The sequence below is a fragment of the Arachis ipaensis genome, chromosome B7 (genome assembly GCF_059453495.1).
Source record: "Arachis ipaensis isolate K30076 ecotype BB chromosome B7, ASM5945349v1, whole genome shotgun sequence".
NCBI classification, from domain to species: Eukaryota; Viridiplantae; Streptophyta; class Magnoliopsida; order Fabales; family Fabaceae; genus Arachis; species Arachis ipaensis.
The window spans coordinates 5,067,404-5,093,991 of record NC_142442.1 but is presented as its reverse complement, the minus strand read 5'-3'; the positions used below and the strand labels follow the sequence as shown (position 1 = coordinate 5,093,991).

The 26,588-nt window shown below is 31.9% G+C and overlaps 2 protein-coding genes across 7 annotated transcripts; both read left to right on the top strand.

Moving 5' to 3' along the window:
* Positions 1 to 6,746: 6,746 nt before the first annotated feature.
* LOC107608826 (Rho GTPase activation protein (RhoGAP) with PH domain-containing protein) lies at positions 6,747 to 15,241 on the top strand. Of its 2 annotated transcripts, none has more exons than XR_015892087.1 (22): positions 6,747 to 7,407; positions 8,716 to 8,752; positions 8,935 to 9,011; positions 9,328 to 9,398; positions 9,484 to 9,562; positions 9,671 to 9,815; positions 10,028 to 10,147; positions 10,371 to 10,448; positions 10,533 to 10,588; positions 10,818 to 10,887; positions 11,001 to 11,088; positions 11,170 to 11,413; positions 11,512 to 11,733; positions 12,027 to 12,365; positions 12,568 to 12,617; positions 12,800 to 12,860; positions 12,940 to 13,023; positions 13,209 to 13,322; positions 13,414 to 13,580; positions 13,711 to 13,873; positions 13,977 to 14,180; positions 14,688 to 15,241. XR_015892087.1 is itself a non-coding variant. In XM_088492998.1 (22 exons), exons 1-22 carry the CDS (start codon positions 7,354 to 7,356, stop codon positions 14,874 to 14,876), a joined length of 2,619 nt encoding a protein of 872 aa, XP_088349124.1. In that variant the 5' UTR covers positions 6,747 to 7,353; the 3' UTR covers positions 14,877 to 15,241. The 2 variants fall into 2 exon arrangements, 1 of the variants encoding a protein (XP_088349124.1); XM_088492998.1 differs by having other exon boundaries at positions 13,711 to 13,780.
* An 8,133-nt stretch (positions 15,242 to 23,374) lies between these two features.
* LOC107609853 (Phospholipase A2 family protein) lies at positions 23,375 to 25,455 on the top strand. Of its 5 annotated transcripts, none has more exons than XM_016311903.3 (3): positions 23,375 to 23,518; positions 24,001 to 24,659; positions 25,031 to 25,455. In XM_016311903.3, the coding sequence occupies exons 2-3, from the start codon at positions 24,047 to 24,049 to the stop codon at positions 25,153 to 25,155; spliced, it is 738 nt and encodes a 245-aa protein (XP_016167389.1). In that variant the 5' UTR covers positions 23,375 to 23,518; positions 24,001 to 24,046; the 3' UTR covers positions 25,156 to 25,455. The 5 variants fall into 5 exon arrangements, with proteins under 5 accessions (XP_016167389.1, XP_016167385.1, XP_016167384.1 ...); XM_016311899.3 differs by having other exon boundaries at positions 23,377 to 23,518; positions 23,996 to 24,659; XM_016311898.3 differs by having other exon boundaries at positions 23,414 to 23,570; positions 24,088 to 24,659.
* The last annotated feature ends 1,133 nt before the right edge of the window (positions 25,456 to 26,588 follow it).

Sequence of the window (26,588 nt, the reverse complement as noted above, 5' to 3'; positions counted from 1 at the left end):
ATTTATTCTAAATTAAATAGAATTGAGAAAATAATTAAATTTAATATATAAATAACTAATTTATAAATAATATTAGTAAATCTTTATCTTAATTTTGTTACACATAATAATAACATAATTTTTTAATTTTTTAATTTAAACTTATTTATTTTATACTTTCTACATATATTAAATAATTTAAAATATTTTATTTTTTATAATTTATTTTTTAATTATTGATATTAAATTTATAATTTTAAAAATTAAAATATAAAAATATTTTTTTAACTCAATAGAAAAGCGGCTGAATAGGCACGGCAGTGCCTGTTGGGATGCTAATATCAATAATTTAGATTTAAAAGTTATACTATAGAGTTTGGGATTTAGATTTAAACTTTAGTAGGTTTTATTTTTTATTTTTTTAATCTTTAATAAGTTAATTTTTAAAAAATATTGTGCTTTTCATGTTTTTTTCAAGACACGATAGTATTTGTCGTTGCGTAAATACAATCACAATTAATGAACTTTTATTCGGTGTTTATTTGAAAAATATAAAGATATCAAAATTCTATTTGATAAGAGATAATAGGTTTTTTTTTAAATCTTTCTATTTCTGTATTTATATTATTTACTAATGATTTAACACATAAAATATGAAATATTCATAACCATAAAAACAATCTAAAAGACAAACATTTTTTTAAGAGTATAGTTAATATCTTACTTACCCTTATTCTAATGTTATATTTTTTTTAATCTTAATACTATAGGAACTATATAGTAGTACATATTATTGTGAAGGAATAATATAGATTTTAATGAATGCATTAAATGAATGAACACACAAACCAACTTAAGTATTTGGTCTCTTCTACTTGATATTTATTTGAAGACACATGTGGTTATAGAATCACCTTATTATAGTTTCTCTACTCCTATCTATAAAATATAAACATATTCATCACATGCATTAGATTAGATTCTTTCACCGCACGAGGCAATGACAAGTGCTCAAGGACCAATCAGATGCTGCCAAATAACTTTTCTACATTTTCATTACAATAAAATTAAAATGAATTTAATCAAGTTGGGTTGATATAATGGATAACTCATTAGTCTGCTTAAGTGAGTGTTGGGGATTTAAATCCTGCCTTTACATGCAGCAAATCCTTAAAAGGAGCTCAAATTCGCGATGAATTAGTTCTTAACCTATCGAATTAATAATACTATTGAAAATTAAAAAAAAAAGAAAAACCTAAAATAGCCTCTGACAATTACCTCGAAAGACAACGAGACCCTTGACAAAAAAAACCCAACTCGGCCCCTGACAATTGCCTCGAAAGGACAACGAGGCCTCTGTGCCAAAAAAAAGTCAATGTTATTTTTTTTTTTTGCACAAGAACTAATCAGTCAAAAAAAAATCAAAAACCGGATTAGGTGTTTTTTTTTTTGGACCTCGTTGTCCTTTCGAGGTCAAAGACCGGATGGAATATTCACTCTAAAAAAAATTAAAATGAGTTTCCCTTTCTATGTAAATATACATCAAAGGGATTTGTTGTAGTGGAAGCTAAGCTTCAATAAATGTATGATTTTTGCTTTGACAACTTCCTTCATAATGAAAATCAGAAGAATAGAAACAGTTTGATTTCTTTTTTATTTTAATGAAGGCTAGAAATGGCAACTAGCATCACACTATGATTAAGATATATGATTATATGACTTGTTTATTCTTTTTATTTGTTATTGTGTTTCTTTTTTATATTGGGAAATTCTCTATGTTGCTGTTGAAGAAAGCTCATGATTAATCATGGTATTGCAATTATAGGATTTGTTAATTTAAAAGTTTATTTTCTCATTTATTCGAAAAAAGGACAAAAGTTGAGATCTAGTTCGAACATAAATTAAAATAAAGTAATATTACTTTTTTTATACTAATAGTGCATCTGTGAATATTTAAAAATTAAATTTATTTTCATAATTTTTATTTATATAATTGTTTTTAATTATATTTAGATACTATGGTTAAGAAGTAGTTTTAATAAAATCTATTGCGTTTGAACTTTGAAATGTATGAAAAAAAAATGTATAATGGGTTATTGAGTTACAAAATGAACATCTCTCATACTATCTAAAAGTTTAAATTAATTTTGGGGTTCATTAAAGATCCAACTCTTGACCTTTCAGATCTAGTATTCTAATACCATATCATGATACCACTCATCCCAAAAGCTTCAACTGATGGGAAAATGTAACATTAATGGTTATATCTCTAATACTCCATAAACCTCCATTGTAGTCATACTTTCTCTAATACAAGTATTTCATTGGCTTCTCATACTTTCCCATTTTTAAATTGTATAATTACAAACATAAATATGAAATTATTGTTTACATTACTTAAGATTTGATATTTGAAATCAAAATTAATAAAATAAGGTTAAACTACACAGTTAGTCTCTGTATTTTTAATAAAATTATAATTTAGTCCTTATACTTTAAATATTTATAATTGGATCTCTAAACCAAATATAATTTTGTATTTAGATCTTCATTAATATTTAACATTTCAAAAAATATTAAAGTGTATTTTTACTATAACATCTTTGTTCTGAAACTACTCTAAAATTTAGGTTCATAACAAAAACTTCCATCTGATTTAAAAATAATGTTAACATTTATTGGCTTAAGTTATAGTGTTAACTCACATGATCTAATTTGAAAATATGCGAAAAAATATTCTATTAATTCTAATATTTTTTAATAGACTTAATTATAAAATTATATTTAATTTAAGGGTTTAATTAAAAAATTTTAAAATGTAGAAACGAAATTATAATTTTATTAAAAATGTAGAAACTAATTATATAATTTAATCATAAAATAATTACAATTTATAAATAAATAATTTTTAACATAAATATTCTTCGTCTAAAATTTTTCTGACATAACCACAAAATTTATCAAAAGACTAATTTATCCACTCCTAAAATATTACCATTAAGGATGGAAAAATTAGCTAGGACTGAGAGTTTATACTTACTATCAAAATTTGTATTAACTACAATCAAAAGCTAATACAAACCTATTGAAAATCATCATTATTAAGAGCATTATCCCAAATGCATAACTCTTCATTTCGAACAAATATAGCAATTATGTGAACACTCTTATTATTACTAAGGATCATACATAAATTCAAAACTAGCAAAAGAGGGTACAATTCAAAGGATGTTTATTATGTGGTTAGAAGCATATGATTGTTTAGTTGTCTAAGATATTTTTAACTCGATAAATTAAAGACTAATTTATATTTAAGTTTAAATTTATTATTAGCCAATAAATTGCTACATGTATAAGATAAAATTTGAACCCCGAAAATTTGAACACTTGCTTAAACATGATTGTACCTCTTTTTGTTAAGCATCTCCATACAATAATTGAATTTGCATTGAAGATGACATTTACTAGTCAAACCCTAGTAACATGCTTGTTCAAAACCAGCAAAAGTAGGGTTTATTTTACCCAACCTTCTCTTAGTTTGGACCATTTTTATGTAAACACTTGATTGCTATAGCTTGTGTCTCCATCTTGAGTTAAAGCTTTGTACTCAACTTTCTTTGATATGGCTGACCAAGCCACATAACAAGCATTGCTAACTTGTTCCTCCTATTCCTATTTTGGTGTCTTCGTATCATATCTCATAAATTCTTTTAGAATAAGTATTAAAAAAAATAAATTTAATTCGTTACATTTGTCAAATCTTTATTATAAAATTAGTTTTTTAATTTTCATTTTAAAAATATTTAGGTTTAAAATTTAAGAATTACGATTTAGTGTAAAGAATAATTTTAAAAAATTTGTTGATATTAACTGAATTTTTTTCTAATGAAAATTTTTATTTTAACTCAAGATTCCGAATCCTTAATATCCACGGAATTTGAGAATCTTTGTAAGAATTTCTTACATTTGAAAACAAAATATTATTTAATTTTCTTAAATATGTTATAAATCTTATGATTGAGAAATGGTTCACGGGAAGTACTTTCCTTTTCTGGTGGAGTCCCATACACATAATGTTGTATTGTACAGTACTCAAAATAAAAACAAATAGTCCCTAGTAATGTCAATTAAAATTAATTTTGTTTAAAATAGTGGAGTCATAAGACATGAAGGGTGTATACGAAGCTACCTAAGGAGATATTAGTATTTTTATTTTTTAAATAAAAAAAAAGTTAGAGAATACTTGTGATAGTTCAAGTCACGATGTACTTTTAAATTCAATACATATTTAGATGCACCAACAATTACTATTTTCTTACGGTAGCCTAGCATATTATTTATTAATAAGAAAATTCAAATTTAAATATAAGTTATAATAATAAGGCTAGAGAAACATGCAAACTCTATTGGCAAAATGGCAATAATTAGTTATTTTAAGACCATAAATAATGGAGGATGCTCCTATAAAGATGCATAAAACGTTTTTTTTGTAAAGACATTTATACGTCGTATTATTATTAGATGTATTAATGAATCGGTTATTTTTGAATTTTTTAATAAATTAAAATAAAATCGATTTTTTTATAACAATAATAATAAATCTAATTGTTATCAGATCTGGTCGAACCGACCAATTTACATAGTCCACTGGATTATGTTTTTTTTTAAACAAAAATCAGGGATATATTTGTCTTTTTATCAAAAAATTTAAATATGATTCGGTTTAGATTGTGTAAATCGATTGGATCAAATCGGGTCTAATAATTATAATGCGGACAATCGGGTTTATTATTGTTGCTATAATAATCTTATTTTGTTCTAGTTTATTAAAAAATAAATTATTAACCAATTTAATAAAGATGTCCAATAATATCGTGACACGTATAAATGTTTAAAAAAAAATATTTTTAGTGTCTTTGTCGAAGTAGTCACCATAAATAATTACTATTTCAAATTTACAACATTCCAATAAACATCGTTTTAATATTTATAAAAAAATAATTTTGAAGTAGGCATCATCATTTCAAACTTTTTGGATTTTCCAAATTATTCTTGTAACTACATCAATGTTTATCAACTTGATGTAACTAAAAAAAGTATTTACATTGAACTATTAGTAATTATAGGTATATTCATTAATCACCATTTTAATTAAGCAATATATTTTACTAAAGCCTAGATTCCCTTATGTTTGTAGTGGTACTAATTCTATTTCTTAACAATCTTTAAGAAAGAAATTAAATCTTGGAAAGAAAAATTGATTTAGGTACCTATTCATAAGTTGACTCAAGACATCCTCTTCCTCTATAGCATTTATTGATCATACCCTAAATTGGGTTATCTTTCATCATAAGTTACATATTTAAAAAAATGATATAAGAAAAAAGAAAGAGAGAAAAAGCATATATTGGATAATACTGTAGAATTAGATGGTTCATAGTTGCTCATGTGCACAGCAGGAGGCAATCACGGATTAGAAAGGTAGCCCCATACATTATCTCACTTTTTTTTTTTATCAATTTTTTTGCCCATAATTCTACAGATTTAAGGGGAAAAATAATAGTTTTTATTATTTCAAAACATCCACAACTTACAAACTTCGATCTTTTTCTTTCTCTCTAACGCATAAATAAAAGTTTAGAAACATGATTAAAAATATTATTTATACACCAAAATTAGCCACTAAAATTAGTCACTAATGTATTTATATATAAATATATGTGCGATTTAATTTATTTTTAATGTGTATTTGTATTTTAACATGTATTTTATATTGGTGGCTGATTTTGATAGTTGATTTTGATGTACACGTAGTATAGTCCAACATTATATATACACTAAAAAGGGTAAAGTATTATTTTGATTCCAACTTTTGGTCGAATCTTAATTTGGTCCATAATGTTTTAAACGTCATATTTCAGTTCCAAACATTTTTCAAACGTCTTATTTCAATCTCAAAAATTTTGTAAGTGGGTTTAATATTGTCCCACCATTAAATTTGACCTAAATAATTCTCATATTTAAGAGCTAATAACATTTGATTTTAGTATGTAAGTAAAATCGATCTACCAATAATTACTAATATAAAAATTTTTTCTTTGATCTTGAAGTGTTAATAATTGATTGTCAGGATTTGGAGTTTTGTATAAAAAAAATTGAGAAAAAAAAGTGTTACAATAAAGTTTTTATTATGTTTTTCTAACAAAATATGACTTAACTAATATCATTATTAAAGTTTATGTCACTTATTATATTAATTATTAGTGTCAAATTTATTGGTAAGACAACATTAAACCTATTTAAAATCTTTTAGGATAGAAATAAGATGTTTAAAATGTTAAAGATTAAATTAAAATGTGTCCCAAATATTGAAAACTAGAATAATATTTTATCCTATTAAAAATTAGTCTAAAAATAATTATTATGTATTTGTGATATATATATATATATATATATATATTAGTTTATATCTTTTTATTTAAATAATTATTTATTAGAATAATTACTTACAATAAATAAATAATTAAATTTATTTAAAATAATAAAATAATGATTTTAATAAAGTATCAAATATATATTTTAAAAAAAACACATTTTCCCTCCTTCCTTTATAATTCTTAATATTTGAAAACCTTATTTATGGGTTTAGGTAACATTCATAATTTACGGCTCTAACTCTGTAACAATGAGTGACGTGGCAAATTCTCATTGGTCTGTCACATGACCAGACTCAAACTCGACTATAGAGGACCCCAATCCTTTCCCTCAATTTCTCTCTCTCTCTCTCTCTCTCTCTCTCTCTCTCTCACTAACCAAAACACACAAACACATACTGAAGACACCAGAAGTAGGTGAAAAGCAAAGAACCCTCTTTCTCTCTTCAGATTTTCTCACATTACCACCACAAACCGCTGTTTTTCCCCTTCCAACCTAATCCGATCGGAAAGTGCGAGAAAATCTCCGAGAAAGTGACATAAAAATCTCACACCCCAGAAAGAGGAAATTAAGAAAAATACCAACTTTCCCTGTTGGGATTTTCCCATGAGGGTGAAATGAAATCAAGTCTTGATTTTTGAAGTAAAGGGTTGAATCTGGTGCCCCCTTTTGATCCTAAGCTCTGAAAGTTTGCGGCTTTGTGTTCAGATCTCCGTGATTCAAGTGACGTTGGAGCTAAGTGTTGGATCTCCTTGATGGGTTGACTGAATGGTGGAGCTGGGGCTTTTGGTTTTGGATTTTTTGGGGTTTGGAATGTTGAGGAAAAGTTTCAATTTTTGATTCTGGGTTTTGGTGGTGGTGGTGGTGATTGAGCTTTGAGGTCAGTGGCAATGGTGGTTCTTAAGTGATAGTGTTGTGTTTGTGTGTGTGTTGGAGAAAATGTCTGCTTCTTTAGCTGCTTTTGAGAGGCCTAGACATGGAGCTTCCAATACGGTATGTTTTATTATTTCATATTCTGTTTTCATCTTTGATAGAATCAAATAGCCCATAAATATATAAGAAATGTTACTGTTTAAGTAATTTTGAGCTAATGCAGAAATGATTTGATGGAAATTTGAGCTCGAGGAGGAAGTTTTAGTTTTTAAAGTAGTTGATTTATTGGTTGAGGTGTGAGAGATTTGGTTTGCTGTGTGTCTCCTTGAAAATATTGCCAAAAGAGTGAAAATAGCATTTGGAATTGGTGGTTTAGTATTCTTAGTTAAGTGTTGGTTTTCATGATGCATTGCAATTTTCTCTAGTGTATTTAGCTAATTAGCTTATTCTAGTAAGTATTGAGAATTTAGGACAGGGGCACTAATGAACTAGCTGAATCTAGGTGTCATTTACCATATATGTTTATATTTTAGTTTCCTTAATAGTTTAGGACCATTTCTTGTTTAACATAATCATAAACATGATCATAATAAAATAGTCAACAGTTATGATTTTATGCTGATAATGGCTGGCATGCCGGAGGTTGTGATTTGCACCTGACGATTTGATTATCATAAAATGAGAATGGTATCTGTTCAAATATGTTAGAGTTATAGATGTCATTCAAAAGAAATAGCTGCTTTTAATATAGAAGATTTGGAGGATGAGAGTATAGATCAAACTGATTGAGTAGTCGCTATTCATAAATTGAATGCATTAAACAATTGAGTATGCTAAATAAAACCACCAATACACTCATATACTGATCTGCATTGTCCATGCTGATTTTTTTTTCTTATTCTTTTTCTTTCTTGTGTTAAGTTGCACCAAAATGCATGTGTTCGAGTTAACATGTGTGCCTCCAAAAGATCATGCTCTACATATTCCTTTTAAATTGAAGAAAACAAAACCAGAATTTCTAGGTAGTTGGACCCTGGCAAAACTTAGATTTTCCGGAAGTACAAAAGATTTATATCCATCCATATATCCCAAATGGTGGGACAATGCAAAACAGCTGAATACTTGTCTCAGAGCCAAAAAATGCCGAAATTTTTAGTTGGAAAGAAATGGGAAGACCAGTTGTGCCAGTTTAAAATTCTACAAGTCATTGACGCAGTCTAAAGGCCATAGAGCTTGTCATCTAGTTTCTTATTATAGGTTGTTGTTATCTTCGAAGAAGCTATATTGTTCTTGAATAATGATAACCTGTGTTTTCTGGCGCATATGTACTTCATTTCTAGCTTGTATTTCTAATACAATTGCTCAATTTGAAAGTAGATATCATGAGAAGTTATCGAATGGCTCCTAACACATCTTGCTATTTGGCAGGTTTTCAAAAGTGGCCCACTTTTCATATCTTCGAAAGGTAAGTATTTGTATTTTTTTCTTTCTTTCCTTCCCAAGTATGCTTTCTTTTCCTCCTTACCTCTTTTGTTCTCGCTTGATTTTTTTCCTCCTTTCTTTCGGATATGGTTGTTGATATTTTCATATCCAAATAAGTTAATGATACGGGAATTTATCCTTGTTTTCTTGTTTTGAATTTTGTAGGTATAGGCTGGAAGTCTTGGAAGAAGCGGTGGTTTATACTCACGCGCACATCATTGGTTTTCTTCAAAAATGATCCGGTTAGTATCAACTCTCTCCCATTATTTTTTATCATCTTTACTTAAATAATTTTCTCTGTCCTTATATTCCAGTTCTTCAGATGATTGTATTCCCAATTAAGCATATATAGCTGCAGAACTGTCAATATATCGTGATCGGTCAATCCTCCTTCCTCCATATACCTTTCTGTTTGAAAATGTGAATATGGACCTGTTTTAGATGATTGTGTAAAACTACACAAATGTTTGCTTATTTGGCACCTTTATAAAATAAAATAAAAAAAAATTGTTGGTTGGTCAATTTCTTTGACTATCTTTACTTTGGTTGGTCATGTAGAGTGCCCTTCCACAGAGAGGTGGTGAAGTAAACCTGACACTGGGAGGAATTGACTTAAACAATTCAGGGAGGTACGTTTCTTACATTTGAATTTTTTTTATTTTTGAATTTTCATCATTCAATGATCATCTTCTAAATTTTGAATTTATATTTCAGTGTTGTTGTTAGAGAAGACAAAAAGCTGCTTACAGTATTATTTCCAGATGGACGTGATGGGCGAGCATTCACCCTGAAGGTGATACACTTACTACTGCAATCTTGAGTGGGTGGAGTTCAGTTATTACTTATTAGTTATTAGATGTTGCATCGTTTAAGTTATCTTATTGTTTTTCTCCAATATCAGGCTGAGACATCGGAAGACTTGTTTGAATGGAAGACAGCTCTTGAACAAGCCCTTGCACAAGCGCCAAGTGCTGCTCTTGTTATGGGACACAATGGGATTTTTCGGAGTGATGCGAGTGATTCCATTGAAGGGTCTTTCCATCAATGTATATACTCATTGTTCTTTGCATCCTCTAACCATTTTTTCTGAAAAATTATATTAACTTATTTTAGTTGTATGTTGATTTTGCAATTTTGGGTTGTTTCTGCAAGCTTCTGAACCTTCCCCTTCCCCTTCATCATTAGAAATATTCTATTCTTGTTCTGATAGAAAGTTTCTGCCATCCTCATTTGTCTATATTCTTTGCACTGCTTCTAGGGAGGGACAAGCGTCCAGTTAAGTCTTTGGTTGTTGGAAGACCAATTCTTCTAGCACTGGAAGATATTGATGGAGGTCCTTCTTTCCTTGAAAAAGCTCTTCGGTTTCTAGAGAAGTACGGTATGTTAGATCTTCAAACAAGTATCTAGTGCAACCAGATTTCATTTCAGTTTTCATCGTCCTTGTCTCAAATATTTGGATTTAGATGTTTAGTTTTGTTTCCTTAGTTAAATTGATATTCTATGATTCATATATATTGCAAAGCCATGTTGGGAAATGGAAATGCACTTAACTGTACATTGGGAAAGAGAAAAAATGTGAACTAAACGAATCATTTGTGCAGGAACTAAAGTTGAAGGAATTCTAAGGCAGTCTGCAGATGTCGAAGAGGTTGATAGGAGAGTTCAAGAATATGAGCAAGGTAAGATGGAACCATTAATATGACGGTTGATAGTATTCAATGCTTTTGCTATGACACATGAAACTAAGGACTTATTATCTGCAGGCAAGACTGAATTTGGTTCTGAGGAGGATGCCCATGTTGTTGGTGACTGTGTCAAGGTACATAACATTAGTGTCGAATAATTTTTGGTGTTAACAAACTAACAGTGAATAACTCAAAGCCATAAGTCAGTTATGATCCTTTCATCAACTTTAACTTTGAAGGTTAATGACCTTCTGATATGGAAGAAGCTATATTTTCAAGCAGTTATTATAACGATCCTTGATTTTTTAAATGCTCTGTTGGATTATTCATTTGATTAACCGTCTTACATTGGCATGTTCACAGCATGTTCTAAGAGAGCTGCCCTCATCTCCAGTTCCAGCTTCATGTTGTACTGCGTTGTTGGAGGCTTATAGTAAGTTTAGCTGTGTCCTTTCTTGATAACCATATGCTTTTAAGAATAGATGGTTTTTTGGAAGTGATTATATGATATAGAACTTCATCTTATGGATACTTTTATTTTGCAAGAAATTGATCGCAAAGAAGCTAGGATTAATGCAATGCGCTGTGCTATAGTGGAGACCTTTCCAGAGCCAAATCGACGTTTGTTACAAAGGTCCCCTCCCTCACGCAGATATAGTAAATATTGACCTCATCTTTTGACCTGATTAACATGAGAAAATTTACACATTTGCAGAATTCTGAAGATGATGCACACAGTTGCTTCCCATTCTCAAGAGAATCGGATGACACCGTCTGCTGTTGCTGCTTGCATGGCTCCCTTACTCTTGCGGCCTCTGCTAGCAGGAGAATGTGAATTGGAGGATGAATTTGATGTTAGTGGTGATAGCTCAGCTCAGCTTCTTGCTGCCGCTAATGCTGCGAATAATGCTCAAGCAATTATTACTACTTTGCTGGAGGAGTTTGAGAGTATATTTGATGTGAGAGACTTTCTTCTTTGATTAGTTGTGACTTAAAGTCCTTTGCTGCATTTATGTTAGTTGAGTCTGATGTATCCTGTTTTCTTTTGTTGTTTCAGGAAGAAAATATTCAGAGATGTTCAATTTCAGCAGATTCTCGGGTTGAGAACAGTGGGACTGAAGATTCAACCGATGATGAAAATATAGATGTGAAAGAAAATGGATACCATGATGCAGAGAATGAAGTTGATCAAGAGACAGAAGATGATGCCGATCGTGTACACAGTGGAAAATTGAGTGAAAGTAGTGGTTATGCTGGCAGTGATCTTTACGATTACAAGGTATGTCATGCAACTTCTATATGCTCCCCTCATCAATTGTCATTTACCGATAATGTTTTAGCTTAAACAAAAAATATTCTACAATAATTCAATTTCTACTCTCTGTTCATATACAAATCTCAAATTTCTATGTAGGAATATCTACAGAGAACTCATAAATATATAGAATGCTACACGTCCATAATTCTGCCGAGCTAGATTCAATAAGCAATTTGTTCATAATATTTGTGGTTAAATGTCACCCATCTTTTTCATTCATTTTTGTTTCCCAAACACAATTTGTGCCTATGCAGGCATTTGGAGGTGATGATTCTGATGTTGGATCCTCCAATGGCCATACCAAGACTGTCACTACTAATCATAATGCTGATCCTGATCCTCAAACTCCTCAACTGTCTGAGGATCAAAACAAGCAAAGAAAGAGCAATGAGAACTCAGTTGATGAGAAGGACGCTCCAAATTTGTTACCTCCCACTGAATCCTATCGTTCTATGGGTGAGATTTTATCTTCTATGGACCCCGCCAACCATTTACCCGTGCCTCAGATAGAAACAGGTTCTGCAAAGCAGACGGGTAAAGCTGGTAGCAGTAGTTTCAGTTCCAAACGGTCATCATTCTGGGGAAGGAGTAACGTGAGTATTTATTTTTTGGTCATACCTAAATTGTTTTTCTACTTAAAAATGCATGGTATGATCCTTTTATGTAAGATGTACTAATCCGAAGGAGTGGACTGACTTAGTTTTCACGATGCGTGGGAAAATTGAGATGTCCCAGTCACCTTTTATGCAGCAGAGTCAATATTTATCATCTGATAATTCATTCTGATTTATGCAGGCAAGGAAGACACCGTCAGTGGAATCTGTTGATTCTTCTGGAGAAGAGGAGTAAGATATTTAGCTTTGTACTTACTTTTTCGTCGTTGTTGAATGTGTCATTGCATTGATATTCTGTATATGGTCCATAGTTGCTCTGGGATCATCGGTCTTATATATAATGATTCGGCTTTAATATTTTTTTCCATCGTTTGCTCTTGAAAATAAACATTGAATTATTTTTATTTGTGTAGGCTTGCTATTCAAAGGCTTGAGATTGCAAAAAGTGATTTGCAGCACAGAATTGCAAAGGAGGTAGGTTTTTTTTGGTAGCTCATTTTGTGCAGTATTTTATAGTTGTTTTTATCTTAATGGAGTTGTTCTTTCATTTCAGGCTAGAGGCAATGCTATTTTACAAGCAAGCTTAGAAAGAAGGAAGCAAGCTCTGCACGAGCGGCGATTGGCACTTGAACAAGATGTAATCATTTATTTTTCAATATATGGTCTTATTTACCGATATTTCTTTCTTTCGTATTTATTTTCTTTTGATTTTGTTTGCTAGTTCTATTCTTATCTTCCTTAACCATCATATCATGCATTGACATTACCACATTATACTTATTTTTTGACATTAATGAAGTCTGCATGATATTTATTATTAAGGTTTCAAGATTGCAAGAACAATTGCAAGCTGAGAGGGATCTTAGAGCGGCATTGGAAGTTGGATTGAGTATGTCTTCAGGACAGTTTTCCAGTTCACGCGGCATGGATTCCAAGGTTCTTTCATTTCTAGCAATACTTGATATTCTTTTTCCATTCTGATCTCTTTCCCTATATACACAATCTTACAAAATCGACTTATGCGAAGACAAAGGCCGAGCTGGAGGAGATTGCACTTGCTGAAGCTGATGTTGCCAGGTTGAAGCAGAAAGTTGCGGAACTTCACCATCAACTTAACCAGCAGCGACAGCATCACTATGGTTCACTTACTGATGTGGGTGATCGATACCAACATGCCCAAAACCATCCTCAGCAGTAAGTATGCCCAAGCAATGCTGAAACCAAGTTCTAAATCGCGATTCTTTAATTTACAAGGACCTGCTTTTTGTTTCAAAACTGGGATCTCGAGTTGAATACCCTATGTAACTTGATCTGATTTATGCAGGAGATTTCTTCAGCAAGATTTTGATTCAACTCTTGCCTTTTGTAATCATGAAAGGAAACAAAGGACCGAGGTAATTTTCATTCGTGAAAACTTGTTCCGCCCACCATTAACCTCCTAGTTCGAGCGCCGCCATTTTCTCACTTGAAGGCCAATCTTTTCTTTTGTATGTTTTATTTATTATGATAAAATCTGGCCATTGTTATGGATTTATGGTTTTCATAGCTTAAAATAACATGGCTATGCATTTTTTCTTCCATTTTCCTCAGGAGGGCTTGTTGGGCACAGATTGGAGAAATCTCAAAGGACAAGTATTGGCAGCCGGTAATGGCAGTCGACAACCTACTCGAAAGCAATTTATGGACTCAAGTCCTAGTGATTCAAAAAGTACCGAGGCATCGACAAGCATGTCTGTAGATGAGCTTGGTGCCGTTGACTCCGCTGCTATGCCCTCCACCTCAAGGGCTGCAGAGGTAAGAATTTAGTTCTCAAGAATTGTGCCTTGGAAAGTGCCTCTTATTCAAAATTCCATTAACATGTAGAACTATGAAAATTTCTTATCCTATCATCAGCATTTTGCTCCATCTTTTCTGCTTTTACTCTATCGGATGTTTATCGTATTCGTATGCATGTCTCATGTCTGCATCAAATACTGCCACTGCGCATTTGGTTTGTGTTTTCATTTTCTGTTTTTAGAATTTTAGGAAGTAAAAAAGAGAGAACAGTGACAATAAAATTCAGTTTTCTGTTTTTACCTCCTGGTGTTTCTTTTTTCCTTCATAAAATTCTAAAAACAGAAAATACCGAAAACAAAAACAGAAAATAAAAATACAAACCAAACACACTTCTCAAATTTGTGACTGATTTTTTTCCCGCTTAAAATTACCATAGTTTACATATCACATTCATATTGATATTCATTACTCATATTTGTATTTGTGCAACATAGTTTGGAATTAACCTATCAGCACTGATTTCAGGGGACAGAATATGGAAGACATCCATCTGTAGCTTCCTCAACATTAGTAGAGTTAACGACTCGTCTCGATTTTTTCAAGGAAAGACGTTCGCAGCTGATGGAACAGCTTCATAACCTCGATTTGAATTATGGTTCCACCACCACCTCCCAAGATTTCGTCTATAAACCGTCGTCGCCATCATGGAGTTGATTGGCCAAATTGGTGCTTCATAGGATCATATCCATGTGGAAGAGGAATAATTTTGGCTGACATGTTTGTATATCCTTTGACTCATTGCATATAATTGTATCCCTTTTTTATGCTCTATGCACTGTTTTTTCATTCTCAGTTTCTATTTAATTTCTTTTTTAACTTTTTGGCATTTGTTAGTGAAAGGTCATTGGAGTTGAGATGAGAATCTTTCAGTTTTTTCCTCTATTGAGTCTTTTTCTTCTGAATTCCTTTGTTTTCTTTAGGGGAAGGAGTGGAGTTTGTTGTAATTATATCTTAATGTCTATAGTTGGGGAATTTTGTTGGTGAAACAAAACAAATACAATGAAGAAATTTTTACTTCATTTTGTTTTTTTTTTTAATTATTATTTTTAATTTTTTTAGAGAGGGTTATGTTCTAGCTCTATAAGTTATTATTAGGAATATTTGTGATGGAACATAAGAAGCATGGACACTAATACAAGCACACGAATTTTAAGTTTTTACAAGATACGAAGAAATGGTATATATATGAAATATAAAATATTTTTTTAATGAATTGTAATATTTTAATTTTTTATTAATTATATAAAGTATTTAAAATAATTTTCTTCGTTAGTAAATGATAATATATTATTTTTGAATTCATTTTAAGAATATAAGTTAAAAATAATGTTGGACATGACACGTGATGATATTTAGATATGTTTAAGTGTGTTTGGAGAAGTATTTTGTATTTTTTATTAATACATGGATGAATAAGGAAGATATGTGTATGTATTCAAAATATATCTTTAAGAAAGTGTCTGGACTTAATAAATTGGAATTAATTAAGTATACCCTTAAGTTTTTTTTTTTTTTTTTTTTTTGTGAGTAAACCCTTAAGATTTTTGATAAATTGAGTGAGTGATTAAAGACTTCTAATGTAGGATATTTGTCTCTTCAAAATATTTTTACATTCATAGTATGTGCAGATTGGATTTAAACAAATTATCATTAAGTCATATTATTATATGGGCAAAAGCCTCTTACCTTTCCAGAGATGTGCCGTCTAGGGGTTTTTACGTGAGGAGTACATACTCCTTCATTTTGTTTTTGCTAAGATTTTTTCTAAAATAAAATTTTTGGTGCGTCTATGTCAAAATTTGATTTTTGTTAATTTCTTTTTTTAATTCTTTTTTTTATTCCCTTCTTTATTCATTTCTTTTAATTTGCCATGAAAGTTCTTTCATGAAATTGTCGCGATTTGGGAAGACCCTGATAGCTTAAAGGGATGTACCAATCTCACTCCTCTCAGATTGTATTTCTATGTGAAACAAAAAACCAATCTCGTCTGGTGGAAAGTAAGTTGAGATCTTATCATTTTACGGATTGGAGGATTGTTAGTTTGACGGGTACAGCTAGTGGATTGGCTTTAGCATGGAAGGAGGGCACAATGGTTAAAATTCTTGCTGAAAAAGAGTTTTTCATAGCTGCCAAGGTATCTGATCATGCTTTGAACTGTTATTGGGGGCTAATTGGGGCACATTTAAATAGCTTGGATGGGATTCGGTCTATCCAATACACAGAACTTTTCTCTTTTGTACAACGTTTCTTTGGAAAAGTTGTAATTATGGGTGATTTTAATGCTATAGTGAGCCTCGATGAGAAGCAAGGAGGGGGGAGGGTTAAAATCAGCTTCATCTACTTCTGAATTTGTGAATTTTATTCATGGTGGTGGATTGAAGGACTTGAGTATGATTGGAAGAAGGTTCACTTGGACTAATAGGCAATGAGGGCAGGACCAGATTAGGGAGCGGCTTGACCGTGCACTTGCAAACGGTGAGTGGATGGATTGTTTTCCATCAGCCTCACTGTCTCAGGTCGCAAAAAACGGTTCAGATCATGCGTCTATCCTCCTTGATACAAATCCGATCATGGAAAAATCTAATTGGAGGTTTAAGTTTCAGGAGAGATGGTGTGGTTTAGAAGAAATTCGGGTAATTATCGCTGAAGTTTGGAAGGAATAGGTGGATGGCTCAACAATGTTTGTTTTGGCTCAAAAATTGAAGCATTGTAGGCACCGTATTGTTCAATGGCAGCAACAAAACAAATCTAATTCGAAGAAGGATATTGGTGAACTCACATGTCAACTTGAAATTCTCAGAGAGGAGGGTATTGCAGGGGGAGAACAAGTTGAAGCCTTGGAAAATAAACTTGAGGATGCTTACATTAGGGAGGAAAGCTATTGGGGGGGAGAAATCTCGAGTAAAGTGGCTAAAAGAAAGGGGCAGAAATACAAGTTTCTTTCATCAATCATTCCAATCCAGAATCCGGAGAAATAAAATTTGGAAACTGGAAAAGAATGATGGTACGTATGCTACCACCCGTGAGGAAATTGCACAAATAGTTAAAACATACTTTAAAGCAAGGTTCTCAAAATCGGACCGGATCGGCCAGTTCGACCGGGTTAACCGGAAACCGATCAGTAAACCGGTCCGATCAATGTCTAAAACTGGCCTACAAAAAACCGGCCGGGTTTTTTGAAGGTCTGGTTCTCCTATTCAGCATAAAACAGCGTCGTTTTGGTTAAATAAAAAAAAAAAAAACGCGTTGAAAGCCCCCAATCCCCTCTCCCTTCTATCTCACTCTCAGTATTCACCAAAATGGCGAAATCCCTAACCCTATCAGAGCAAACAGTCGCCGCTACTCTGTCCACGCCGTCGTCAGCCACCTCTTTCTCATCATCAAAACGCCTCTGTCTCCGAGCCATCTCTCTCTGTGTTGAGCACCACTCTCAGTGCGTAATGCGAACGTACCCGTGCCGCCCTGGACTCTTTGCCGTCGCCGTGAGTTCTTCAATCTTCGCAATTCTTCAACATCTCCTTCGTGCTCTTCTTTATTTTTATTGATTTCCTCCCTTTTTCACTTTAGTTTTTTATTTGTTTCCTCGGTTGTGGTGGAACAAGGTATTGGTTTTTCATTTTTTTTGTTAATTTTATTTATTCTGATTTCCTCCCTTTTTCACTACATTGTGCATGTTGAAGATGGCCGATCCGTCACTCACTTAAAAATCCAAGATCTCATCGCCATCACTTCCTTTCTCCCTCGCTGCCGGTACATCAATTTATTTTTGCATGTTTTCAATTATTTTTAATAATACTGATTATGTGATTCTGAGTTGCTGGGTTTACTTGAGTTAGTATAATACTGATTTTGTGATTTTGTGATTCTGGGTGCGTGGGATTAATATTCTGAATTGCTGCTGCTTGTTTGAGTTACTTTTGTTGATGGTTAATTTTGTTAGTTTCTGATTTTCTAATTTGGAAGATGCAATCACAAAATGATTTTTCTAGTTAAATTCGTTTCATACAATAAAAATATATATTAATGTTGTTTTTTGTTGTAGAACATTATGTTATTTTTATGCATTTTGATTTTGTTTATTGATAAATTTTGTTAATATATGTTTGTTATTTTTTGAGACTAATTGATTATGGAGGTTGATTTGTTTGAATTTGTGTAAATTGTGTTGTTTTGTTTTGTTTTGTTTGGATGGTGCAGGCTGAAATTGAAGGAGCATATGCAGTACTGCATTGATCACCCTGAGGAGATAAGCAAGTTTGCCAAGGTTCAGAAAAAGGTCTCTGAAATTAAGGGTGTCATGATCAAGAATATTGAAAAGGCTGTAGAAACGTGAGAACTTTGTTTCAGTTAGATATGCAGTATTATTTTTTCCATAGTATCTGTTGATTTGGTTTTGAAACTTTAATCAAAATAAAATAGGAAACTTTAATTTTGCATGTAGCTTAGCCAACTAATTTAGAAAAAAGGAAGCCTTTGGACTTTGGAGGAATAGGGCCAGGTGGAGCAAGGAAAATTTGGTATATTTAAAATTATGTATTGAATTTTTATATAATTTTAGTGTATATTTAATTAAACCGGTTCGATCCCGATTGAACCATTGAACCATTAAACCAGTTGTTTGACCGGTTCAATAACCAGTCCGGTTTTTACAACCTTGCTTTAAAGAGATCTTCACATCGATTAACCAAGTTAATCTAGCACATGCATTCGAAGATTTTGAAACCAAAGTTTCAACAACCATGAACATAAAATTAACTAGACGGGTCAGTTTTGATGAGGTAAAACGTACGGTCTTTAATGTTTACCCCAAAGCTCCCATGGTGATGATGGATTTACGGCTAAATTCTTTCAATTCTACTGGAATTTAGTATGGGAGGATGTTTTTAAGGCTGTCTATAGTTTCTTTGTCAGTGGTAGACTACTAAAGAGTTTCAACCATACACAAATCTGTCTCATTCCTAAGATTTCTGATGCAAAGGATATGACACAGGTTAGACCCATTAACCTTTACTCAGTTGTGTATAAGATTATTTATAAAGTACTAGTCCATCGGCTACAGAAATTTATGACTTTGCTGATCAACCCTAATCAAAGTGCCTTCATTAAGAGTAGATTGATTTCAGACAATATCCTAGTCGCTCATGAATGTATGCACTATCTAAAGACAAAGAAGAGGGGCCTATCAAGAAATGACTGTTAAATTGGATATGAACAAAGCCTATGATCGTGTTGAGTGGCATTTTCTTTGGTTCATTTTGGAGAAGTTGGAATTTGAATCTAGGTGGATTAGTTGGATACAGGAGGTGGTGATTACAATTTCTTACTCTGTCGTTGTTGAAGGTCAACCTTTTAGTTTTTTTTTTAAACCAAATAGAGGTATCTGTCAAGAAGACCCTCTATTTCCCTACCTTTTTCTTTTCTATGTAGAAGGATTATCCTTTTTGCTAAATAAGGCAGAGAAAAACGGTCTCATTGAAGGTATTTAGATTAACTGAAGATGTCCTATTGTTAATCATTTATTGTTTGCGAATTACTCAATCATTTTTTGCAAAGTGTCAGAAAACAGTTGTGAAAATATTCTCAATCTTCTTCCGTCATACGAGGGGTTTAGAGGCCAAAAAGTTACTTTGCATAAATAAGCTCTATTCTTTAGTAAGAATACTCCTCCCGCTGCTCGATTACTACTAACTCGGAAATTGGAAATTGTTCATATTAGTGCACAGGATAAATATTTGGATCTTCCATCTACAGTCCAAAAATAAAAAAAGGCCACCTTCGGAGAAATCAAGGACAATGTGAGGAAGCGAGTTCAAGGGTGGAAAAGAAAATTTCTCTCCTCTGCAGGTAGGCATGTTCTAATCAAAGCTATTGGGAAGGCTATCCCAATTTATTCATTATCATGTTTTCGTCTTTCTGACACTTTAATTAGGGAGATTTACAACATACTCTCCCAGTTTTGGTGGGGTAAAAAAGGTACAGAGTGAAAAATGGTATGGGTTAGTTGGGATACTATGATAAGACCGAAACTGGAAGGTGGACTAGGTTTTAAGAACCCAGGGGCTCAGAATTTTGCCCTATTAGCAAAACAATGTTGGAAGTTGCCTCTCAGCCACAGTCACTCCTATCTAGACTCCTCAAAGATAAATATTTTTGATACAGTTCTATAATGAAGGCAAAGATTGGAACAATACCTTCGTGGGGGTGGCGTAGCATATTGGAAGGGCGTAAGGTTGTTGAAAAGTGGCTAGTTTGGCGAGTTGGTGATGGGTCCAGTATCGGAATCCTCAGCGATCCTTGACTTGCTCCTCCACATCCTTATGTTGTTTCTTCATCTATTGATGGTCAAAGATTTAATACTTTCTAATGGTCAGTGGAATCAAACTCTAATTAGAAGTATTTTTTCTTAGGGCACTAGTCAACGTGTGCTAGCAACAACAATTGGGGGTGGAAAAGATAAAATTTACTGGGCCCTTAATAAAAGTGGTTTGTATGAAGTGAGTACTAGACACCGTGTGACTTATGGATTCTCGCATCCTCCCATTGAATTTTGCCCAAAGATTATGAAACAACGAAATTTGTGGCGAGAACTACGAAAGCTAAAAATCCCAGCGAAGATTAAGATTTTTCTCTGGAGGAGCTTCCATGAAAAGCTTCCAGTGCTGCAAAAGCTTCATCATCGCATCCCATCGATTCAACCTACCTGTCGAAGATGCCTACAATTTCCAGAAACAATCAATCATTTCATCTTCCATTGTGTAAAATCAAAGGAAATTTGGTCAAAAATGGGCTTACCAGCTACTAGAAGGGACACCGAAGACTCTAATTTCTATGTTGAGTAGAATTTGAGAATGAGAGTCTTGCGTACCCAACCCAATAGCTCCTCTCAGAGAATGATGATGGTGATTTTGAGCTGATTTTTATGGAAGGCTAGGAACAGGTTCATCTTTGATAATGTATCAACTAATGTGGAAGAGATAATGACGTCGACTTTGAAGCTGCAGAAAGAGTTTCAACAAATTCCCACTTCCTAATTGATGAGCACTTTACTTTTTATTTCTCTTATTAGATTATTATAAGATGTTACCTCTATAGTAGAGCAGTTGGGAGTCCTCCATTTTCTTTTATTTATCTCATATATGAATACATATATGTTTCTTTCATTTCATGAATGAAATTACTTGACTTTGGAAAAAAAAATCCTCTTACCTTTTCACTTATTATTTTAAAATTTTTGGAAATAAAAAAATACGGTTAGATGATTTTAAATTTGTAATATAAAGTATTTTTCATTTATGATAGTAAACAAGGTTGTCAAGTTTGAGTCTTGGTAAATTTATAGAATTTTTGTAAATTTATGAGTTTATTTTTTGTTAAGAATGATGATAAAAATATGTATAAATTTATAGTAAAAACAAAATTATATCGATTAATATATTTTATAATAAAAAATAAAAGATGTTAAATGTTAAATACAATTAGTCACTAGAATGGTTCTAAATCCATTTTTTATTATCTTCGGGTTCGGGAGTGTCTTAGTGCTAAGAAGGTTTGAAATCTTTCAGGCCTGTATTCAGATAACTCGAATTTACGGATTAATTCTACAGAGGTACAAGGAGTGGAGATGCTTTTCTTTTCTTTTCGACCATGTGGCAGATTTGGAGAAGCAGGAATCATGATTTGTTTAACATAGATTACTATTGGAGTGTTAGTAAAGTGGTGAGTTTGATTTGTAGTTCAGTAAGGGAGTTCCACACTATTTTTGCTATGCATCAATCTTTGTCTCCTCCTTCGCTTTGTTTGCATTGGGTTTCATCGCAAGTTCATTCTGTTAAATTGAATTGTGATGCTAGTTGTTTTGTTCCTTTTGGCTATGCTGGTTTTGGTTGTATCATTCGCAATTTTGATGGATGTTGGTTGAAAGGTTGCATTGAAAAAGTTGAAGTGTGCAGTGTTCTTTTTGCTGAATTGTATGCGATTTGGAGAGGTTTACTTCTAGTTTGGAATAGTGGATTTCCTGAGGTTATTTGTGAAACAGACTATTTAGAAACTTTTTTCTTGGTAAACCAAAGAATACTTGGTAAGGATATTCTAGAATGGGATTTGGCTAAGCATATACAGGAGGTTATGAATTGGAATTGGAAAGTCTCTATTCTTTTAATTCAGAAGAATGCAAATAGTGTTACAAATTGTATGGCTAGAGCAGCTGCTTTTGGCGCGGACATTCACTCGAATTGGAGTCAACTATGGAGTGAGTTTCAACATCTAATAAATTTAGATATGAACCTAGCCAATTAATTTAGTTTTGTGTCTGTTTTTTTTTCTTTCTTTTCTGTTTAGTCACACAAAAAAATACAACTAGTCACAAAAAAAAATGTTAAATACAACTTAAAAACAAAAATTGAATAAATTATGAATCTATGATGTTAAAAATAAAATATGTTAGGTTTAAATATTATACCTTTTTTAAAAAAGTTTAATCAAAAGTATTTCTTATGAAATTATACATTTTAATAGTTAAGAGATCAAAATTGAGTAAAAGTAACAAATTTGAGAGTTTAATTGAAATTATAGAGATTTACTGAGTTTACTCAAGCTCACCTAAGTTTATTTATTTTTACAATCAAAATTCTTAAACTTGTAAGAGTTAATTCCAGAATTTAAATAAAATAATAACGTAAAATCGATCTCTTAAAAAAATATTTTTTTATAATAATTCTTTAATCCAAAAGTAACTCTTAAAATTTTAAAATGAACAATTTATCTTATTTTTTACTGAACAAATTTTAAAATGAACATTTTTTTAGAGTAAAAAAAAATTATCATTAAATGATACATTTATGAAAATTTATCGAAGAACTAATATTTTATTTAATAATAGAAGACTAATTTTAATTTGTCAATCTCAAAATGACAATTGTGGGTGAAGATTCTTATCTGTTTGAACCTTGATGAGGAATATTCCTAAATCACCATTTTTCATTTCCCTTTTAGTTCCAACCAAGTCCAGTTAGTATTATCCCGCAAATATATAATAATAATAATAATAATAATAATAATAATAATAATAATAATAATAATAATAATAATAATAATTTATATTAGAAAGAAAGAAAAATAAATAATAAAAGAAAAAGAATTTTCTCGAGAAACTTCTCTCTCCAAAACTTTCTCTTTCACCCAGCTTCCATATTTCGTATTTTCGTAGCTTCGATCAATTTTTCGTTCGCCACGTACCACCCATTATTATCTCATGCCACCTTCTTCCTTATTTGTTCCATCAACCACACAAAAACACAGTGAGTTCTTCAAATTCTCAGCTTCTCATTCATTCTCAATTCACCTCATACTGTAAAGTTCTCAACTTTAAATTTTCCTTCTTGCTTTCTTTTTCTTTTTCTTTTTTTCTTCAATCCTTTCTGCAATTTCATTGGGTATTTTGTTAAATGCATAAAATTATGGTAAGGTAGTTATGGATAGTAATTGTTATCAAACTTGTCCATTTTCTCAATTGTGGAAAGATAATTGAGCTGTGAATAATTGCTATATGATCAAATATTGGACTGTTCAATTGGGGAACTTGAAATCCTAGTTGTTTTGGGTCATGATGATTCATTAGGGTTTAGGATTTAGGAATATGTTAGATTCACATGTGTTTCTGATGCAAAATGTGCTGTATAAACTTCTGTATGCTGTAAAAATTTGATTTCTGGATATATAATAATCTCTTAGGGTTTATGGTTTAAATTTTGAACCTTTTCTTTCCCTGTTGACAGAGTAGTTGAACATTTTGGTTGCTGTGGTGTGGCATAGTGATTTTGTCCCCCATGAATTTTGATTTTCTTCCTAAAATCATACCTTGGTTTAGGCCTCAACTGAATGCTACAGATTCAGCATCGATTTCGGTATCTACCTCCAACGTTTTCATTGAGCAGCCTAAGCAGAATGCTGGTGAAGGTGGCAAGTTGTTTGGAATGCCCTTGCCTTTGTTGTCATTTCTTCCTTGGGTGAATAATTCCGGGGTTCAGATCATTCGGAGGCCAACTACTATCAATAGGCGATTGAGGAGACGAGCGCAAACTCGCGGGAAGATCGACAAAGTTAGCGAGGTTAACCCTGCAAGGTTCAGGCCTTATGTTTCTAAGGTCCCATGGCATACAGGGCCACGAGCTTTTTTGTCGCAGCTATTCCCTCGATATGGCCATTACTGCGGACCAAACTGGTCCAGTGGAAAAGACAGTGGATCTCCGGTTTGGGATAAGCGACCGATCGATTGGTTGGATTTCTGTTGTTATTGCCATGATATAGGGTATGATACACATGATCAGGCCGAGCTGCTGAAGGCAGACCTAGCCTTTCTCGAGTGTTTGGAGAAGCAAAATATGGCAACCAAAGGAGACCCTCATGTTGCTCTTATTTACAAGACAATGTGTATAAATGGTAATAATATGTTCATCAAAATATTGTTGTTCCACCTTTCATCCACACATCCTTTGTTGTAGAATGAACCATCATTTTGTCCCTTGAAAGATTAGTCTTTTTGACAAAATAGTCTCCTACAAAAGATTGATAATACTTTTATGGTACCCGAAAGATTGGTTCTGGTTGACAAATCCACACAAAACGAGTAATTCTCGAGTTTTTTCGATACCACAAGACAACTATATCAATCTTTGAGGGAGGATTTCGTCTACGCACTAATCTTTGAGGGTCAAAATGGTGGCATACGCGCTCCTTTGCCGTATGAGAGATCGCTTTTTCGCATTCATTGTTATGCACTGACTGACTATTTTTTTTTATTTGAATGACAGGTTTGAAGAGTTTTCTAGTACCTTATAGAAGGCAACTTGTGAGCCTACAATCTGGGCAGCCATTGATTCAATTTGGATGGCTAAGCAATTTTAGATGGAGAAGTTGGAACTTTCAGAAAACATGATGATGATGATTAGGCTTATGTTTGATAGTTCAGATTTTTTCACTGCATATAATGTATTATTGTATTGTAATATTGTACATAGACTTATGCCTTAGTGTTAATTGGCATATTCTATCAATAATAGTTAGTCCTGGTTTAAGATCTTAGTTAATAATGTAATCATAACAGATCTTAACTATATTTAGGTCCAGTTACCTTAAATGTTGTGTATTCAAAGGGTAAATGGTAAATGTTTCAAACAACATACTTGATTTGATTAGTCGGAAGCTGTAACAGAATGGAGAAGTATTATTTTTAGTATTGTTAGTTGTCTTAAAATAGCAAAAACTAAATCCTTTTGGTACGCTGATTTCAATTACAAATTTTTTAAACTTAGAAATTATTTACAAATTTAGTATAATTATAGAGACTTTCAAATAACTAATTTGGATTGGTCGAGAAATTAGTTCACTAATCTGGTTAATTAAGTATTGGAGGGTTGAGTTTTACTTTATATATACAGAAAGTCATTGATTAATAGTAAATTTTTAAATAAAATTTAAATTCGTAGTAAATTAGTCTTTAATATGTTGGATTGTAAGATACAATAAGAATAAAAAAAATTGAAACATAAGGTTAAGGCTAATTTTTTTACATACGGGTGTTTTTAACGTGAAATACAAGAATATTCAATCATTTTAGTGTTTTACACCATAATGATAATAGTAGCAGCACAAAACGTCATTGACATTTTGTGGTAAAAATATTTTTTAATTATAAAAAGATAAAACGTTACTGACATTTTTTGTAAAAGCCCACAACAATGTATAACACATAGTTTAAGTTATTTTTGAAAAATTCACTCCTAATATATTAGAAAAAAAAATCTCAAATTAATTAAAAAAAAATACTATACTTGTTTGATGAGTTTGAATATTGAAACAACTAGTAATCACCTAGCTTTCATGAAAATCAATTAAAAGGAAAAATTAAGGATTAGTGATTGCAAATAGTGGCTAATATTTGTTATGAATTAGTGATTAATAAAAATACTCACATTTTGGGTTTGATCAAAAGACATATAACAATAACTATTATTGTGATAGGAACAAATTGAGCATAATGCTGAGCTAACTAACCTTTTAGAATGGTAGATCGGAGCTGAAATGGTGAGACTCAACACCAATGATAATTAAACACTATCTTATACCACCACACACAATTTTATTTCAATAATATAAAACTTTACTATAATTTACATAAAGGTGTTATGTCTCTAAGTACCAAGTTTTCCATAGCGTGATTTATTCTAACAAGGGGCCTTTTCGGACGATTAATCATATTAATGTTTACTATGAGTTTGTTTGAACGTCATTTTTTAAAAAAAACAAGTGTAATAACCCGTGTCATGTACGTGATAAGATTAAAATTATAATTTTAAGCTGTTGTGGTAA